Source organism: Phyllostomus hastatus, unplaced genomic scaffold, assembly GCF_019186645.2.
Source record: "Phyllostomus hastatus isolate PE091 unplaced genomic scaffold, TTU_PhHast_1.1 phas_contig_209, whole genome shotgun sequence".
Lineage (NCBI taxonomy): Eukaryota > Metazoa > Chordata > Mammalia > Chiroptera > Phyllostomidae > Phyllostomus > Phyllostomus hastatus.
Window position 1 is genome coordinate 11,457,519 of NW_025333735.1, and position 20,911 is coordinate 11,478,429.

The window sequence follows — 20,911 nt, forward strand, 5'->3', positions numbered from 1 at the left end:
CGAATCCTGACCCAGCCTGTCGGACCATGGCAACACCCAGTGGCTCACCTGTCTAAGCAGTTGGACATCTGCTTGCGCCACCGGCTGGCCACCTCATCTGAGGGCAGTCATTGCTGACATAACCCTCTTGCAAGAGGCATAAGTGGCTGTCGAACCCCAGACTGACTCAATACCAGGGCATCCTCCAAGGAAACCTGAGGGTGCATGTTAAGACCATGAAACAAGTCAATCCAGCCACCTACTTACTGGCAGAACTTGGAGAGCTGGACCAAGACTGTCTTAGAGTAACCAGAGAGGTCCACGCCAGCTGGCCAGACCTCAAGGACCAGCCCCTGGTCCAACCTGATGTTTATGTCACCCACTACATGGATGGAAGCAGCTATATGGTTGAGGGCAGGAAAGTCACCGAGTATGCAGACCAGAAAACTGGACTGCCCTGGACAAACTTACTGCTGCAGGAGTCACCCCTTGGATCTACTACAGCCGGGCCAAGACAGTGGCAGATCCCAAAGACCCGAGAACTAGGCCTGTGCCAAAACCTACGCTAAGACAGTGGAGGACGCCAACCAGTAAAAAAGATGCCAAGGAATAGACCCTTGTTCCGCAGGGTACCTGACTTTAATTGGCACCTTTGCAGGAGCATTGACAATTGGACTAGTGACTGTGGCCCCTGAGGAATGGAATCCCTGCAAAGTGGGTCACCCTGTTACAGGGTGCAGCCAAGAGGGGGGACCCCAAATGGGCATTTGAAATGGGGTCCAGAACTTAAGGTGTCCAGGAGATTTTAAGATGTCTCCACGCCCCCCCCCCCACCCAGGGTGTGGGTTGGGGGAAGGGACAAATGGAGCAGGACCATTGAGAGCTGTTTTGCATAGCAACAGCCTTGCAGCTAAGCTCTGGCATGGTCATTTAACATATCTATAGCCTTTGGCTGGTCGCTTAGATATGTTAAATAGCTGTGATCATCTCTGAGCCAGGGGAATGGAAGTAACTTCCCCACCAAGATGTGACTGGGGGCAGGTCCCCCGAGTTACAGCACCTGCGTGGGAGCTCGGAGACGATTGGCTCCAGGACATGGGGCACACCTGCCCAGACTCATGATGGCAGCCCAGTAAAGCTGGAAGGATACGAGTTCTGGCAATGTGAAGCCGATTGTGGGAGGAGTCAGAAATGAGGCTGCAGAGGAAGATTGGCTGCGGGGATTTAAAACCCAGACTTGGTGGCCATTGAGGAGAGAACCATGCTGCTTCAGGAAGGAGAGCCATGCGCAGCCCTGAGAGGGGAGAACCATGCGTCTTTAGCAGAATGGGGAGGACCTCAGCCATTGGGAGAGAACCATGCTGCTTTAGGAGAGAGAACCACGCGGCTTTGGCAGAGTGGGGACTCTCCCCTTCCCACAGCCCTGAGAGGGAGAACCACGAGGCCTGGACAGAGTGGGGACCCCCACAGCTTTAGAAGGGGAACCACCACCTGGTTTTAGCAGAGATCCTGGCGACTCAGCCGAGGGTGCTGGGAACCCAGGGAGGTCTCCCAGTCGAGATGGAGGACTAACTAAGAACCAGAGGACTGCCTGAGCCATGGACTTCTATTTCCTTTCCTGAGATACGGTACTCTGGACTGGGCAAAGGGGGAAGGAAGGAAGGACTGTGTGTGTTTGTGGGTGTTTTGGGGGACTTTGGGATTTTTGATAAAGACATTAGGTCACTACTTTAAGTTAGTATAGCATTAAATAAACATTTCCTTTTCACGAATCTCTGGCATTGAGAGACGTCTTTCCTCTGGCGGTGGACATAATGGACCCAGGGCCTTCTTTCAATAATAGTATATTGTCCCAGGCCCTCCTTGTCTGTTCTGTAATAACCCTAGAAATAGTTTGTCTCTGTTTGATCTCTGTATTTGGATTTATTGTATGCTTTGCTTAACAAATGCGGCCCCTGTCTCAGCCCCAGCCTGCAAATGTAGTACCCCCAGGCATAGGATTATGCTCAGCGGTAGTGGTCTCTTACTATCTCCCAGGGTCAGCTTTCAGCTCCTCCACTGACATGCCATCGGGTTGCATTCAGTCACAGCAATTCCTCTGCACTTGGGGAGGGAAGATATACCGGACTGGAGTAACATCCAGGACCGTAAAGTACCAGACTTGGAGGTGTCAGGCATATAGGACCCTGCATCCTCTGGACCTTAGTCCCACACCTAGGGCCACAGTGACTCCTAAGGCAGCCGCCACAGTGCTAGCCCTCCGGTGGTACCAACACCAGTATCAGCAGTTGTAACCCTCCCAAACACCTCAGCCTTATAGCCAGGTATTAGTGACGCTAAAAGGGATAAAACCTTATAGCATCAAAGGGGGGAATGTGGCAGGAAAAGAAAACTCCAAAGGTTTCTTATGCTCTGTAACTGTAACACTTGCAAAATTTCACACAGGACTGTAGAAGCTGACAAGTCGTAACCAAAGCAACGGCCAGTTACTCAAGGTCGTACACAGACTCCCATGATAAGCTCCTGTGCTCTGTAGCTTCTGCAAATTCCTCCTGAGTTTTCTCTGTCTCCCATATAAGGTAGCTGGACCTAACTTCCACATTCGGCTTCTGTAACCTTGCTTTGCCACATAGGTAGGAAGCCCGGGACTATTTAAACCCCGGGAGAGTGAGGATCGGTGCTCAGAGGATTTGGATGTTAACCACCCCCTCTGGACCCCCGGGTAATAAAGTTTGTGCTTCATTATCTCCCCGCGTGTGGGTGGATTTTCCACAACACCTGGAAGAGGGAGGACAAATGTCTCAAAGCCCATTTCCAGCTCTCAATGGAGGCAGATGTTTTTTATAAGAAGAGAGAGGGGAACAGAACAAAGAGATCAAAGGGAGGGGGGAGGGGGCGGCGGGATGTGGCTGTAAAGTTCTCTACGTGCAGATGAGCACAGTCCATTTGGGTAAGGCAAGAGAGCTCACTCACCTTATTTCGCCAAGAGAGGATACAAGAAGTTAGAAATCTGTAGCATAGGAGATGGCTGGAACTTTGATCTTGTACTTCCTAGCCCTAAGAACAGTAAGAACTAAATGTTTGTTGTTCAAACACCATTCAGTCTATGGTATTGTTACAGCTCACTAAACTAAAGCAGTCATCTACAGGTGGTTCCTGTTTTACCTGACGCTACATAGAATGCTGGGCTGTAAGCTATAGGCCCAAGTTTGTGCATTCAGGGCAGTCTCAGAGACTCACGGAAAGGATCAGGTGTTTTGAACTATCAATAGATTCTTCAACAAAGCCTGTTGGGTACAGAATTCCAAGCTGCAATAGCTTAGACAAATTTTACACTATACTAGTGGACTGAGTCAGGATTTCTAGGACACTACAGTCTGATAGCAAATGGCTTCCTAAAAGTAGTTCACTGCTCCAAGATCCAGAACAATTTCAGAGAACTGAATTAACCGATGAGGGAAATAATTAAATTTAATTTTGGGTACTTTGGATTACCGTTTATGCAGTTGTAATGTTCTCTTTTTATGGATATGTGTGGAAGCCCTTTTAAATTCTTAATCTATATCTAACCTTCTCTTTAGTGGACTCTGTCTTTGTAAACTGGAATTTTAAAGTGGGATCTGTTTCTGAATCTCCAGAATTCAGACACATTTACTGAATCTCCTTACATTCATGGCAATATTCAAAAGGAATCTGTACTCCTGCTCACCAGGATATAATGGAAGAAACTGTGTAACAGAAATCATATTTGAGAATAATTCTCATTTAATCAGCTATGTCTAGCCCAGTATTAATAAACTAAGTTTATATATAAGATCAATGCCTAAAAAACTGTTCCAGTAAAACTGAAATGGTACATGACTTACAGGGTATGTTTTACAACGAACTTCTTGGCAAGCCAAGAACCTTAGTAAAATTTGGAGAAGCTGAGGAGAGAAATTCACCTAAATTGTTGGGTACTACTGGAGAAATCTGGTGAAGAGTTTATTGGACTTGCTTCCCTAGCCTTCAGATAGCAAATTTGGGAGGCTTTAAATGTCTAATTCAAGTATCCTTATGAAAATTTTCAGACAGAAGTTAATCCTGTTTCTGGATTTGCAAAGTTAATACAAGAAGACTTACACAATTAACATTCTTGCTGTATCTAGGTCAATAGGTCAAACCTGCCTTTTTGCAGTCAAAAATAATCTTGGCAGATTGTGATCATAGGGAAGAGACTTTCAAGAAACATTGTCAAAGACTTACAAATGGATAAAAGAAATTACTGAGTAGCCTTTTATTTTATAAAAAAGATTTTTGATTTTTAGAGAGGGGGGGAGGGGGAGAAAAAGAGGGAGAGAGACAGTGACCTGACCAACAACTCAGGCATGTTCCCTGACCAGGAATCAAACCATCAATGTCTTGGTTTGTGGGGCGACACCCAACCCACTGAGCCACACTAGTCAGGGCTTGAACAATGTTTTAGTGAAGTGCTAGGTATTGTCTAATGGGTTCTCTGGGTATTTTCTGAAGGGGAATATACCTGTGATTGGCTAGGCTGTTATACAACTCTGTAATGTTAGAAGTTAAATTGTAGAAGACTGAGAGTAATGTAAATGAACCATGAACTACAACTTATTTCTGCTCTGTGGAAAAGATGACCACTTTAGATTTTATTGCCCTATAGGTTTTATGCCAGTCTTATATCTATTAGCAAATTATATTACACATTTCTAATTACCTGTATGTCTGTTCTTCAAATTCTCCCTTTTACCAATTTTAACATCTTATTAGTCCCCACATTCACTGAGTTCAATGAAATGTTTCACGTACTTAAATGACAATGAAAACATTGTTGTCTGGTAGATGGGTAAAGAGATGTGCATTTACATAATGGAATACTACTTGGCCATAAAAAGAAGGAAATCTTACCCTTTGCAACAGCATGGATGGAATTGGAGAGCATTAGTCTAAGTAAAATAAGCCAGTCAGAGAAAGACAAATACCATATAATTTCACTCATAAGTGGAATCTAATAAAGAAAATGAACTAACAATCAAAATAGAGACAGACTCATAGGTAGCAGGCTGATAGCTGTGGAGGAATAGTTGGGGGGGCTGGAGTGTGTGAGCAAAAAAGAAAACAAACTCATGGATACAGACAACAGTATGGTGATTGCAGTGTGTGAGGGGGAGAGTGGGGGAAGTAGAGGAGGGTATAGGGGGAATATATATGATGGAAGACAACTTGGGGTGGTGAACACACAATACAGTATACAGATGAGATGTTATGGAATTGTGCATCTGAAACCTGTAAAATTTTGTTAACCAGGGTCACCCTAATAAATTCAATGAAGAAAAACACCGTTGCCTGTAGAACTTAATCTTTAATCTCCAAAGACCTTTTGTACTACTTGATAATGGGTAACATATTCATATTAATGGATGTCATTCTGGGGACCATATAAACAACCTTTACTTTTTCTTTTTTTTTTTTTAATCAGAGGAATTTTGGAATAATCTCTTCTCCCATTATGCAAATTGATGACACTGGCAAATTCCTTAAACATCCATTAAAATTGCCATAAACTGATCGAATCTTTTATAAAACAATGCCTGTTTCAAGAACCATCAATTCAGCCCTGGCTGGTGCAGCTCAGTGGATTGAGTACAGGCTGCAAACCAGAGAGTCGCCAGTTCAATCCCCAGTCAGGGTACATGCCTGGGTTGTGGGCCAGGTCCCCAGTGGGGGCCACGTGAGAAGCAGCCACACACTGATGTTTCTCTCATTCTCCCTCCCTTCCCGTCTCTAAAAATAAATAAATAAAATCTTTAAAAAAGAGAAGCATCAATTCCCAGATGTACACAACTAATGATTATGTTTAACATGCTGGGGTTTTCTTTTTTTAGATTTTATTTATTTATTTAGGGAAAGAGAGAGAGGAAGGAAAGGAGAAAGAGGGAGAGAAATATTGACATGAGAAACACCAATCAGTTGCCTCTTGTATCATGTCCTGACTGGGGACCAAACCCGCAACCCGGGTACGTGCCCTGACGTGGAATAGAACCAGCAACTTTTCCCTTTTCAGGACAATGCCCGACCAACTGAGCCACACCAGTCAGGGCCACAGATGTTGATTCCTACATTATTTTGGATTTGTATTTTCTGAGGTATCTCATAATATAATTTCATGAAAAATGGGCAGGTAACTTTATGTAGTTCAAAATAAAAATATGGCTTTTTTCCTATCATAGTATATAAATTAGGTATCCACTATTACAGTAATTAAAATACTTCCTGGAAAGTATACAGACACTAATAAGTACTGAAAACTTTTAAGTTTCTTTTCAGAATGTATGCAGATGAAGTGAGATCGTGTACAAGAGACCAAAGGCTACCCACAGACCAATAAAGTCATATAAAAATAATTTAAAGCAAATTTTATTGATTGATTTTAAATAAGGTAAGTGAAACGTGGGCTTAGAATTAAACAGATTTTCAAGTAACTTCTGGTTGTATAATGAGAGAATATAAACATTGAATTTTTTTACTATTACTATACAAACTGAAAACAAATACTTTCCAAATTGTAGCAAAATGAACTACTCTACTACAATATCATTAAGTCTAGAAAGTCACTGGCAAGTTATTTGATGGGATCATATCCTACAATGTTTTCTCAATGTAAATTTTAAAACATCCTGAATACTTTTATGAACCCATGTTTCTGTCATTGGGAAAATATTGACATTCCAAGGAACTTCTGCTACTTTAATTTTAAAAGGTTGAAATAACGAAACAAATGTATTTTTCAAGGTTAATATAATTCAAGTACAGTGGTACTAAGAACAACACATAATTTTAATGAAACCAAATCTATTTGAGGAAAGGCAAGTCATAAAGTTAAAAAAGGTAAAATTACTATTAGAATCAGTTGTACATGTTTACTTAAGAGCACTTATTTTGAGATTTTCACTGGGAAAAAGCTTGAAACCCTTTCTTTTTTCTGTAGCTTAAATAGTGGATTATGTTCTATTAATCATGTTTCTATAGTAATTTTTCCCCAAGCAATTTTTTTGAAGGAGAATTTTATTACTTAGAGAGGAAGGAGAGAGACAGAGAGAGATGGTTAGGGAGGGAAACAGAGGGAGAAAAAAGGGAGGGAGGGGGAGAGAGAGACAGAGGCATTGATCAGTTGACTCCCGAACATGCCTCAATCAGGGATCGAATCCAGGACCTTTTGGTGTACTGAACAAAGCTCCAATCAACTGAGCCACACCACCCAGGGCTCTATAGTGATCCTGTTAATTTTTGTACTTGCCAATGTGTTCACGAGCTATAATAAGCCTTTGAATTTGTGCTGTACCTTCATAAATCTGCAAGGAAAAAAATACACAAGTAGGTTAAATATCTTCAGTACACAAATACTTCAATTTACTCAATATTTTGGAAAGTACTGTAAGCTCTACTGTAACACCCAACTGAACTAAACCATATATAGTATATTGATTCAAAACCTGACTGTGACACCCATGAAAATATATAATTCTGTAAAGATTTTAAACTATTATAAAAAGTGATTTACCAAAACTTTGGAGGAGTCTTGAAAAATCAAATATTGATATTTCAAAAAATGGGAAAATATTCCCCACATTAATATTTAATATGGGAAATCTAAAGTTTGACATTGCTAACTGTTTTTTTCTGAATTGTTCTGAACTGTTTTTAGCCAGTTGTTACCGTTAGTCATTTTCTATTCCTACTCTTACATCTGATTTTTTCTCTTGCTGCCTAAGGAACAGAGTTGCTAAAGAAAATGATGCTGGAAAGATTTGGTTTTGTTCACTTCCTAGTAGCCAACCCTCACTTCCAATTTGAACTTTTAATCCTAGAAACTTGTTAGTTCATCTCTCAGATGGCAGAGAAAAGTTAAATGGTTCATAATTGTAATAATTATAATAATTATAGGCTGCAGAAGAGGGATAGTATCACCAGATAAACCTGTACCTTTGGATACAGCACAGATTCTGGCCCTCACTTTTTTCATGTCTAAATTGAGAGGCTGTACTATGTCTAAATTTCCTTCTCACTCTAGCATTCTAAGATTCTACTACTAGAATTCAAATGACTGGATTTCTCAAATAGTTCTGGAGAAGGAAGCAAGGGATGAGATAATTAAGAACATGGGTTATACTTACTTAAGCTAGATGCAAAGAATGTGTAGTAATGTAATTTCAACTCCTTAACAGTCAGGAATAGTTACATTTATACAATCCTAAAATTATTTTGGCCCTTTGAAGGCAATTGTGAGGCTTAAGTAAGTGGCCCCCAGTGAAAATGAGTTTGACACCCCTGCACTAAACGATCACAATCTACTGTCATCTATAGACACCTGGTTTCCTAAAAAACAAACAAAAAAACAATTATTTTTAATGTTACCTGATAGATCTTGGCATCCCTCATTAGTTTTTCCACAGGATATTCTGAATTAAATCCAGCGCCTCCAAAAATCTGCACAGCATCAGTAGCTACCTGATTTGCAGTATCTCCAGCAAATGCCTTTGCAATAGATGCATAATAGGTATTTGAGCGGCCAGCATCAACCTCCCAAGCAGCTCTCTGGTAACTTAGTCTAGCTAGTTCAACTTTCATTGCCATTTCAGCCAGCAAAAATGATACTGCTTGGTGCTACAATTAAAAAGAAAAAAGTTTAAGAATATTATTGACTAATTTAAAAGGTTTCTCCTAAAGTTTTTAAACTTTTAAACTAATCTTAGACTGAAAAAGTTATACTCTGTTTCCTCCAATTTTAACATATTACAAAATCACAGTATACGTACCAAGAATAGGATATTAACACTGGTACTGTATTATCAACTTAACTATAAACTTCATTCAAATTCAGCCAAGCTTTCTACTCATGTCATTTTTTCCTTTCAAGGATCCCAAATATAATTCTGAGTTTAATTGTCATTTCTTCTTAATCTTCCCCAGTCTGTTACAATTCCTCAGTCCTGCCTTGTCTTTCATGAACTTGACATTTTTAAAGAGTACTGATTATTTTTGTGGGTTGTACTAATTTGGGTTTGTCTGATGCTCTCTTAGGATCAAAATGAAGTTATGCACTTTTAGCATGAATACTACAAAAACTATATATATCCTTTGAGACTCTACTAGGGTTTTTTTTTTTTTTAATTGCTACATATAGAGAATAATAGTATCAGATGTTGTCAGGGGAAAGCGAGTGCCATGACAAGGACAAACAAAAGATGCCTCTTATCTTCTAGAGATCCATAATCAAATAGGAGACATAGGTGGATACTTTCACTAAGAGATAGTAAGAGATACAATTCATGGAATTGTATGAGTTATATGGCCAAGATATATGACAGGATGGATATATGTTCATCACATATTGATAACTGCAAAATTCAAATACATAGTACAGTTACAGATTTGGAAAAATATATTTATGGAGAAAGAGAATATAGAGCAAAATATCCACTGTAATTATCTCTGAACAATGGGACTATAGATAAGTTTTATTAGTTAATTTTACTTATACTGTATCATATAAATTACAATAAACACAGAATGGGATATATGCTTGAAAATAAGATACATTAAAAGAAGTCCTATAGGAATGAAGACCTGTAAATGATGACGTATCTGCACTGACTAGTATTTGCAGTCGTTATCTATTCAAGAGTAAGCTAAACTAATAATAATGTATATTTTACCAATCTGTATTTATGCAGTTCCAGCAATATGAATGAGCTAATGTAAACTGTATTTTTGGACACGAAGTGCTTGATTTTTTAAAAAAAGAGCTTAAGGAAAGAAATAAATCCCCAGGTACTTCCAAGAAGGAATTTAAATCCTAATTGAGAAGGAATGGCACAAAGAAGGAAAAAAAATCAGACTGAGATTTGGGTTCAATGGGAAAGTAGCTGGAGTTTTAATGAACACACAAGAACAGGAGACTTGGATGCAAGCATGAAGGTAAGGGGTTAAAATTGAGATTCCCTGAATGCAAAGAAGAAGCACCTAGGAAAAGAGCTTCTTTCCAAAGGGAGAACTAAAAGTTTCTGTTCATGAGGGCAGGAAGGCCACAAAGCTTAACTCTTGCCCAGGACTCTGCCTGAAAGGCTCAAAAACATAAATAAATCTCTTAAACAGTGGAATCACTGTGTACAGCCTCTGTGGGTCAAGATTCCTAAGTGGAGAAAATTAATGCAAAAAAAAAAAAAAAGAAAACCAACTCTAGAAATGGTGAAATCTCTGGGGTACCTGATAAAGGTACAAAAAAGTATAAAAGTCAATCTCTGAGATGCTACCACAATGCACTGAAGACATTACCTGCTGCAGATAAATTTACAAGCAGAGATTAAGGGAGAGAACACACGGACAATGGACAGCACTGTGGTGACTGTGGAGGGGGTGGGTGGATGTAGAGGAAGGCATGGGGAGTGGGTAGAAAATAACTGGCCATAACAGAGAGTAGAAGATGCAACAGACCCAAAGACTAATATTCTAAGAATTTGGAGACAACAGAAGAAAATCTCAAAGTGACTATAAAGGAAGTATTTTTATGTAATTAAGGAGACAAGAGAAAGAGAAGCTGTGTTAAAAAACCAGGACACCATAAAAAGAGTGAAACTGAAAAAGGGCTGAATATACCTTCTGTAAATAAAAAAGTCATTAAATAATTCAACAGATAAGATTAAGTAGCAGATTAGGCACAGGATCAGAGAACTGGAAAACTGTCTGGAAAAATTATCTAGAATATAGTATAGAAAGATAAATAATGAAACTACTGAGATTTAATAATCATAGAGCAGTATGAATCCAAATTTGATCTGTGAACCAGACCATAAACTGTTACTGGTTCATGGTATAGAAAGTGATAGCAAACATTTAGAAACCTTTATAACAACTTGATATTGTTGTGACATTCTTATATTTACAAAAATAATGGTCACGATCAGAAATTAAAAACAAATTGATCTTTCGTCAGTTTGAGAACCACTGACACATGGGGACAAAAATAAGGGGTGTTCAGTGTACAACCTACAGAGAGTTACAGGAGACAATATAAATAATATATCTCTTCAATACTTGAAGAGATAAGACTTAAACATTTCTCTGGAAATTCATGGAAGACAAGACTCTTTAGTACTACAATTATACGCTAATCAAGAAGACATGAAAAGTAACATGGATTAAGAGCATGAACTGGAGTCCTGAATCTGTGATGTATAAATTGTGTGATCTTGGCCCTGGCTGGTGTAGTTCAGTGGACTGAGTGTCAGCCTGAGAACCAAAGGGTCACTGGTTCGATTCCCAGTCTAGGGAACAGGCCTGGGTTGCAGACGGGGTCCCCAGTGTGGGGTATGCATGGGACAACTACACATTGATGTTTCTCTCCCTCTTTCTCCCTCACTTCCCCTCTCTAAAAATAAATAAAATATTTAATAAAAAATTGTGTGATCTTGGACAAATTATATAAACATTCTCAGCCTCAGTTTCCCAATGTTAAATGGAGATTATAATACTACCAAAACAAGCATAGTACTAGGAGAAGTAGACTGTAAAATGTGTAGCGCAGTGTCGGGTATACAACAGGCACTCAGGAAATATTGGCTGTTCTTTTTTCTTTTAACACAATTCCCCGCAGCTGACAATAATTAATGGCAGTCTAAAGAGAATCTACTTGTGAAAGTCATCCTGATAGATCACATTACCTTCTTGCTACCGAAGCAGAAACAGTTTGTACTTAGAAAATAATTCTCAAATATTTAGATGAAAATGAATGTATCTGCATTTGAACAAAGCAAGCACAATATTAAAATTACCTCAACAAGCAGCTTTCCAAAAGTCTTCCTGTCCAGGGCATACTTGGTAGCTTCATCCAAAGCTCTTTGTGCTAGTCCCACAGCACCAGCTGCTACCTAGCGTTGTAACATTTTACAAAGCAAAAGTTCATGCTCACTTTAAAACACACAGTATAATGGCTATTTGGCTAAGATTCTAAATTAAGGATTATACAGAGAGGTAACCTATAGTTTAAGGCAACAAGAGACTAGGGGTGGAGTGAGGAGGGAAACCAGCATTTAAATTTATATATTTATGAATTTAAGATTAATGGAAGACACTTGTGAGGTATAGGATCATTGCTAGAGATAAATCATTCTTCAGTTTAACAAAAGAAAGCTTTCCAGGGAAAATATCCCTAATGAGTGAAAAAAAATGAATATGAGGGGGAAACCCTAAAAATGGAATTTATAAAATATTGTGTATTTATTCTTACATTTAAACTTCAGTCACCTTCAAAGTACTCTCCATTTGATGCAATACACCTATCAAGACATTTTTTCCCATTGCTAAGTTTTGAATTTGACAGTTTTTGATGCTTTTTAATGCCTTCACCCTTTTTTGTTTCACCTCTTCCACGTGGGCACAATGTTGCCTTTTAAGGACTTTTTTCCTCAGGAGAAACAAACAAAAAATGTTGCTCCGGGCAAGATGGGGTGAATGGGGGAGAGCGTGGCATGGGGGTCATGTCGTTTTGGGTCAAAAACTGCTAAACACTCAGCATGGTGTGAGTGTGCTCATAAATCACCCATCATGAAATGTGCAAATGCTTTGAAAAAATCTTCAAAAAAATTTCACTGAAGCCAAATGAAGCCTCTCACAACAATGCCAGTTGGTACACTGATACAGATGGGTTCCTAGAACACTCACCTAGCTGGAGAAGCCTATACTACAAGAGGCCTGCTTTCTAGAAGATAATTCTGGGTTTTTTTGGTTCTCCCTTGTGCATATCAGCAGGAATGATTAAACTTAGTATAAACTGCCTCTGTAAATCTAGCAGCAATTGCAGTACTTTTGTATTTGCTAAAATAATTTCTGTAACAGGCAGCAAAAGAACTGAATAATTCTAAAATATAAAATTATAAAGCAGATATTAAAAAATAAATACATGCCAAGTTTACAATGTTAAAAATAAAACTACTCAATGTAATGCATAAGAGATCATATAAAAATTATCAAGTCATATTACTTACTGGAGGTCTGGTTTTATCAAAAGCTCCCATTGCAATTTTGAAACCAGCCCCCTCACCAATTAAAACATTTTCTTTAGGCACTTTCACATCTTCAAAGGTAATTCCTCTTGTATCTGAGCATCGCTGGCCCATATTTAATTCCTAGTAGAAAAAACAATACACATTAAAGGAACATCTTATAAGCTAGCATGAATTTTTGCTGTAACTACTATTTTATGACTTTCTGCAATTGTCTAAAACAAGGGTTAACCACCTATGGCCTGTAAATGCCTACTTTGTAAAGTAAACTTTATTGGAATATAATCACACCTATTTGTTTACATACTATTTATGGCTACTTTCTTACTGCAATGACAGAATTGAGTAGTTGTGACAGAGCCCTATATATATTACCCTCAAAATCTAAAGTATTTACGATCTGTACCATTACAAAAAAATTGTCAACCCCTAGTTCAAAACAATGTTTCATGTAAAGGTTTATATGTATATATTACATGTACCTACAAATTTCATTATATGTTTGAAGTCTCTTTTCTTTCCCTTTTTACTGCTAAAAAGCATTTAGCAAACTGACTTAGGACATTTAATTTTAGCTTCACTAATAGAGCTAGCAGAGTAATATACTAGTTAAAAGTTGAATTTCTGTTTTCTTTCAACTGTTTCTTAAAATTAGATTGAGGTAGAACTTACCACATAGAAAAATTCATGTGTCTGCACATACATTTCTTATGTTTATGTGTCATCACCATCACAGTCAAGACACAGAGTATTTCAGCACTCCCAGAAGTTCTCTTGTACCCCCTTTCAGTCATTTTGTTTACTGTGTTCCCAGCTCCAAGCAACCACTGATCTGATTTCTCTCCATATAGTTTTTTCTATTCCGGAATGTCACACAAGTAGAATGATAAGGTCAGCCTTCTGTGTCTGACTTTCCACTTTTCATAGTGCTTTTGAGATTCATTCATGTTGCTGTTGGTCAGTAAACCTTTTCTTTTACTGCTGAGTAATATTCCACTATATTGGATGTACCATATATCCATTATCCATTCATTTGTTAATGAACACCCCCTACCCCCAGTTTTTATCAATTATAAGTTAAGCTGCTATAAGCATTCATGTATGGGTCTTTGTTTTCATTTCTCTGGATGAATACCTAGGAATGCTGGGTCTGTTGTAAGTACACATTTAACTTTATAAGAAACTGCCGAAGTAGCTACATTCCCTCAACTTTTGTCTTGAAAATATTCAAACCAACAGAAGAGTTGTAGTAGTAGTATATACCTTTTATCTACACTCACCAATTTTCAACGTTTTGCCACATTTGCTTTATTTCTGTGTTGGAGGTATGTGTATGAATAACTATTAGCATTATTTGAATTATTTGAGAATAAGTTGCAGACATCATGACTCTTCTTACAGAATAAAATTAACCTTGTTTTTAATAAGCAGCATGAGAAGTATGGGCTAGGGGAACACAGAGCTGTAAACAAATTCTTTAATTTGCTTGCTTTAATATTAATGGTCTGCTTCCAGGCTTGAAGAAATGGTGACAATAATATATATTTGATAGAAAAATAAATCAACTACTCTTTATTTTGTCTTTAAGAGTTGATAAACTCGACTACTTTAGACCTTCACTCAGATATACTGAGAAAATTGTTTAAGAAAACACTGTTTACGCTATTTTCCAGAATCACCTCAAACACCAGAACATTTAAAACCAAAAAGCTTCCTGGACTCATTTCAAGCCATATAATTTCTAAAACACAAACCATTTTGAAACTCATCAAATTTCACAAATTTATAAAATGTCCGATACTTCAAAAAATATAAGGAAGTTTAATTATATACAATGTAATTATGTCTCTCTCATGAGAAAGGAAGCTTCCCAAGCACAGGGATTTATGTCTGTTCTGATCCATACAATTTCCCTGATACCTAAAATAGTACCTACCATATAGTATTAACTCAATAATAAATATTTATTGAATTAGAGATTTTTTTAATGAAAAAATTGAGGAAAAAAAAAAAGAAAATGAGACTAGATATAGCAAGATAAAATTGGAAGAGGGTTTACTACTTTAAAAAGTATAAACTGTTAAGCCCTTTATACTTTTTAGAGATGGCCGTAACTTTGGCCCTAAATTTTCTAGCAGTCATCCCTAAAAAAGAAACATGGATAAAATATAAATAAAACAAACCAATTGCTTAGGAGAAGCACAACCATTCTTAGTACTTATAATTTGTTATATGTAACAATCTCATTATACTCTTATTTGTAAAGTACAATCTACCTTTATATCTACTGTTAAGACAAAATATAAAATATAGTGTCAGAAACGGCATTGAGTAAGTTACTAAGACACCTTAGTATTGATCTCAACTCTGCCTCTAAATATGTAATTCTGAGTAAATCATTTCATTTGGATCTCAGTTGTAATATTCAGTATACAGACTGAAATAATGTAGACATTATTTTCTACCTTTCATATTCTATATCCTATAAAAGAAATTATTCCTCTCATGAAATCTAGCAAAATGCTTCTATTTTAAAGAGGCATGGGTACAACAAAGAGATTCTGATGGCTTTTAAAATAGGATTACACAAATAGACATTACTGGTTTAGAAGTTTATGTAACTGGGTCAATTCAAATGTTAGCCTTTCCAGTTCAGGTAATGCCACCCTTAGTCTAATATCTGACCAGATAATCTGTACCTTTCCCCATTTAGGAGGAAAATAATATATTCGTGTAACCTTTACTAATTCAACATCATTGGGTCATTTATAGTTTTCTCTGCCATACCTTCATTTGCAAAAAGTTTTTTACTGTTGTAAAACTGACTCTCCTCTTTCTCTTCTCAGTTATACTCTTAAATCATGCTTCCTTAGCTCTCACGAGGTTTACTTTATGGACTTCATTTCTTTCCTTCTTTGATTTATTAAATGTAAACTTTTCTTTTTAGTCTTCTTGAAATGCTACTGCTAAATTATCTCTGCACATTCAGATTACAACACCTTTCATCTATGTTAAAATACCTTTTCTTACTTAAATACTTTATTGCCTTCTCACATTCAAGGTTCTTTAACATTTCCATACTTTTCTCAGGCACAGATTTTTTATCTCAGTGTTGTCTGGCGTGGGTAATCAATTTATGTCAGTGTTTTAATCCATAAAATAGGCATAAATGCCACTTATCCTATCTGAAAGGTTACTGTCAGGAAGTAAAAAGAGTGGGACAATCTTCTGAAATACCTAAAACTCCATTATTGGGCAGGTCCTATAAATAAGTTTGATTTCTGCTTCATTATTCCTCACAACTGTTATAAGCATTTACACAGACTGGCACCATGAATGGCCACTCTTTCAAATAATGACTTGCAATGATTATTCTCACCTTAAAACCTCTGGAAATATATAGATGAGTTCACCTGATAGCATCAAAACACAGCTTTATTTTTATGTCAACTTAATAAAATGTTTTCAGTAAAGGAAACTGAAATGATAATTTTAAAATTTTTGGTTCAAATAATAATTGAGGCCTTAACCACTGATAAATATATACCTTACCTTTCTTCCAATCTGTATTCCTGGAGTGTCTGCTTCCACAATAAATCCAGTAAAAGCTTTACTAGCAGGAGTCTTAGGATCCGGGGCAGAACGAGCCAATAAAAAATACCTAATATATACATAAAACACAATAAAGATAATGGTATCAGCAGACAATGTATGGTGACTGTTATTCTCAGTTCATCTTTCCAAGGATTCCAATATTATTATCCCCTATTTCCAGATGAGGAAATGAAGAATCAGAGGTTTAAAACTTGCAAAAGCCAAGTTACATATTTATGATGTGGCAAAACTAGTATTTCAGGTCAGGTCTACATCTTTTTTTATTTTTAAATCTTTACCCGAGGATATATTCATTGACTTTAGAGAGAGGGAAACATCAATCAGCTACCTTCCGTACACTCCCTGACCAGGGATCCAACCTGCAACCCTGGTATGTACCTTGACTGGGAATCGAACCTGCAACCTTTCATTGTACAGAACAATGCTCCAACCAACTGAACCACTGGGCCAGGGAAAGTCTGCTTCTTAATTACATGGTGTTTAACTTCTTTTAGTATACAAGTTGCAAGTAAAAATTCCTTACATCAAGGTAATGTAATATAAAAAGAAAAGTATGTGTATGTTGAAACTGACACTTTTCCTTTCCCCAAACTAAGTCATTTCTTTAAGGGACAAGCAATATGGAAAAGGACAGCAGGTAGGGTTGCCTGTGAAAAGAAACAATATGAGTTAGAGACCCTTATGTTCTGACTACTGTCCTCTTTATGCAGCAGTTAGTATTGTTGATATAGCTAAATTATTATACATATTTGCAGTTTTCCCTCTAAAAGAATTTATCCCAGAAAGATGTTAAAATGAAATATGAGGAAAAGGCAAAACATCCAAATATCCATGTGACCCATGTTCTAAATATCCTCATAGGAGGAATTTTCTAAAAATTCCTTAAACAACACATTTATTTTCTATGTTTAAAACTAATAAACTAACTTCCGGCCAAGATAGAGGTGTAGGTAGACATACTGTGCCTCCTCGCACAACCAAAAGAGGGACAACAACAAATTTAAAAACAAAAAATAACCAGAACTGCCAGAAAACTGAACTGTATGGAAGTCCAACAACCAAGAAGTTAAAGAAGAAACATTCATCCAGACCGGTAGGAGTCATGGAGACGAGCAGCCGGGTGGAGAGGACTTGCAAAAAGGCAGCAGCTGTGGCGGGCAAGGCGGACTGGGTGAGGCGGTGGCTTGCGAAATGGGAGGTCCCACATTCATGTACAGATAAACCAGGAGGAACAACTGGGGAGCAAGATACCAAGCAACCCAGGGTTCCAGTGTAGGGAAAGTGGCAAAACCTCTGGCTATAAAAACCTGTGGGGGGTGAGGTAGCAGTGGGAGAGATTCCCAGCCTCACAGGAGAGTTCGTTGGAGAGACCCACAGGGTCCTAGAATGCACACAAACCCACCCACCGAGGAGTCAGCACCAGAAGGGCCCAATTTGCTTGTGGGTAGTGGGGGAAGTGACTGAAAGCTGACTGAGAGCTGAGCAAGTGGCACTGTTTCCTGTCAGACCCCTCCCCCACGTACAGTGTCACGATAAAGTGACTTGGGTTGCCCTGCCCTGATGAATACCTAAGGCTCCAGCCCTTACTACGTAACAGGTGCACTGAGACAGAAAAAAAAAAAAATGGCCCAATGAAAGAACAGATCAAAGCTCCAGAAAAAACACAACTAAGTGATGAAGAGATAGACAACCTATCCGTTGCAGAGTTCAAACACTGGTAATCAGGATGCGCACAGAAATGGTTGAGGATGGTTACAAAATAGAGGAAGAAGTGAAGGCTATGAAAAGTGAAATAAAGGAAAATGTACAGGGAATCAACAATGACAAGAAGGAAACGGGGACTCAAATCAACAGTGTGGAGCAGAAGGAAGAAGAAACATTCAACCAGAACAGAATGAAGAAACAAGAATTCAAAAAAATAAGGAGAAACTTAGGATACTCCAAGATATCTTTAAATGTTCCAACATCCAAATCATAGGGGTGCCAGAAGAAGAAGAGCAAGAACTTGAAAACTTACTTGAAAACATAATGAAAGAGAACTTCCCCAATCTGGCAAAGGAAATAGACTTTCAGGAAGACCAGGAAGCTCAGAGAGTCCCAAAGAAGTTGGACCCAAGGAGGAACACACCAAGGCACATCATAATTACATTAGCCAAGATTAAAGATAAGGAGAGAATCTTAAAAGCAGCAAAAGGAGACAGTTACCTACAAAGGAGTACCCATAAGACTGTTGATTTCTCAAAAGAAACCTTGCAGGCAAGAAAGGAGGGGCTGGAAAGAAGTATTCCAAGTCATGAAAGGCAAGAATCTACATCCAAGATTACTCTATCCAGCAAAGCTATCATTTAGAATGGAAGGGCAGATAAAGTGCTTCCCAGATAAGGTCAAGTTAAAGGAGTTCACCAGCCCTTATTACAGGAAATGTTAAAGGGACTTATCTAAGAAAAAGAAGATCAAAGATATGAACGGTAGAATGACAACAGACTCATAGCTATTAACAACCAAGCCTTAAAAAAAAAAAACCCAAAAATGTAGACAAACTAAGCAAACAACTAGAACAGGAACAGAATCACAGAACTGGAGATCACATGGAAGGTTAACAGTGGGGTGTGGGAAGGGGAGAGAGGAGGAACAGATACAGAGAATAAGTAGCATAAATGGTAGGTAGGAAATAGACAGGGGAAGGTTAAGATTAGTATAGAAATGGAGAAGCCAAAGAACTTATATGTACAATCCATGGACATGAACTAAGGAAGGGGAATGTGGGTGGGAGGGGGAATGCAGGGCAGAAGGGAATAAAGGGGGGAAAATGAGACAACTGTAATAGCATAATCAATAAAATATATTTAAAAAAATAAATAAAACTAATAAACTACCATTCACTCTATAGTTTTACTTGATAATAGTAATACACAGTAAAAATTGATTTTTATCACTTCTTGGCCTTTTGGCTAATATCAAATATAGTAAAAACTGGTTTTAGTTTCATGCATTACCTAATTTGTCTTACTACATGAGTTCTTAAAAATTATGAACACTTCTAATTGCATGGTTAGATTTCTCTCAACTTGTTACATTTCAATAGTTTAATTACTTGCTAATATTATAATCACATAAAGATAATGATATCCATAATTAATAGATACCTCCAAGGGATTGATAGACATGTTTAAAGCAAAAACAAATGACACTCTGGTAACCTCATTCCCAGAAATAACGCTTTACTTGCCAGAAAACTGCCCTTCAGAGTACACAGATATATTGACTCATACTGTTTACAGATAAATACAGACACTGGACAGCACTATTGTTGGAAGGCTTGTCCTTATGTTGAGCTGAATTCTGTGTTTTTCTAACTTTCACCCATTAATGCTAAACTGGCTTCTTGAACACGTGTACGAGACTGCTTTTCTTTCTAAATAATGTGCAACAGACTGCTTTCTAAATAATGTGTGACATTATTTAAAAATTTTCAGGATTCTTCCAAACTAACCAAACCTAATTCCTTTACTCTTCATAGGACATGTTTTATAGGCTCCTCCTAAAGTAGGACTCTTGATTCTGAATTCATTCCATTTTGCCAGTGTGTATCTTAAAGTGTGTTGCCCAGAACTGTTACCATTTTCCCCTTCTTGCTGATGCTATCCTTCTATTATTGTGTTTTAGCAAGAAATTACATTAGTTTTTTAAAGGCAGATACATCATACTGTTGATTCCTACTAAACCTATAATGACTTATTAAATAAACTTTCATCTTTTTCCCCCACAAATAATACTATCAAATATGTTTTCCTTCAACATTTTAGATTTATACAAGTGATTTTTGATCCTCTGTTGAGCTTCATGTCAGTATTTTTGGACCTATACATTTGGACATTTTAGATTTCATAAAAGTAGAATTATGTCTTCTCTAAGATAACCTGAGTTTTAAAACTGCCATTACATATTGCTTGGAATCAGAGAAATTTGCTCTCAATGGTTTTCTTCCTTCCTCAGTCCCAGGAGAGCGGTCCCCAGAAGGTGCTGGTGTAGGGCAGATGGATGAAGTTCTAGCTTTCCTAATCAGATACAGCCAGAGCAGGTATTTCTGTTTTATTTTATAAATTTAACTTTTGAGAGTTAACTTGAAGACATAGTTCAAGGCTTAAAAATAGTTTTTGAAAATCACTGAACTACTTATAATCTTTTATGGAACTTCTGTAAGTTCTATGAATAAAACTTATCTTAATACTGATGGTTTCATAATAAAGGAA

At 37.6% G+C, this 20,911-nt stretch overlaps 1 protein-coding gene across 1 annotated transcript in view; it reads right to left on the reverse strand.

The window, feature by feature from the left end:
• Positions 1–6,383: 6,383 nt before the first annotated feature.
• Positions 6,384–20,911, reverse strand: part of ACADM (acyl-CoA dehydrogenase medium chain) — a 35,100-nt gene continuing 20,572 nt past the window's right edge. Inside the window, exons 8-12 of the mRNA XM_045835548.1 lie at positions 16,596–16,704; positions 13,026–13,166; positions 11,814–11,909; positions 8,398–8,646; positions 6,384–7,334 (exon numbers count right to left, since the gene is read on the reverse strand). Coding sequence (XP_045691504.1) covers positions 7,263–7,334; positions 8,398–8,646; positions 11,814–11,909; positions 13,026–13,166; positions 16,596–16,704 — 667 coding nt within the window. The 3' untranslated portion in view covers positions 6,384–7,262. The remainder of the gene's footprint in view (positions 7,335–8,397; positions 8,647–11,813; positions 11,910–13,025; positions 13,167–16,595; positions 16,705–20,911) is intronic.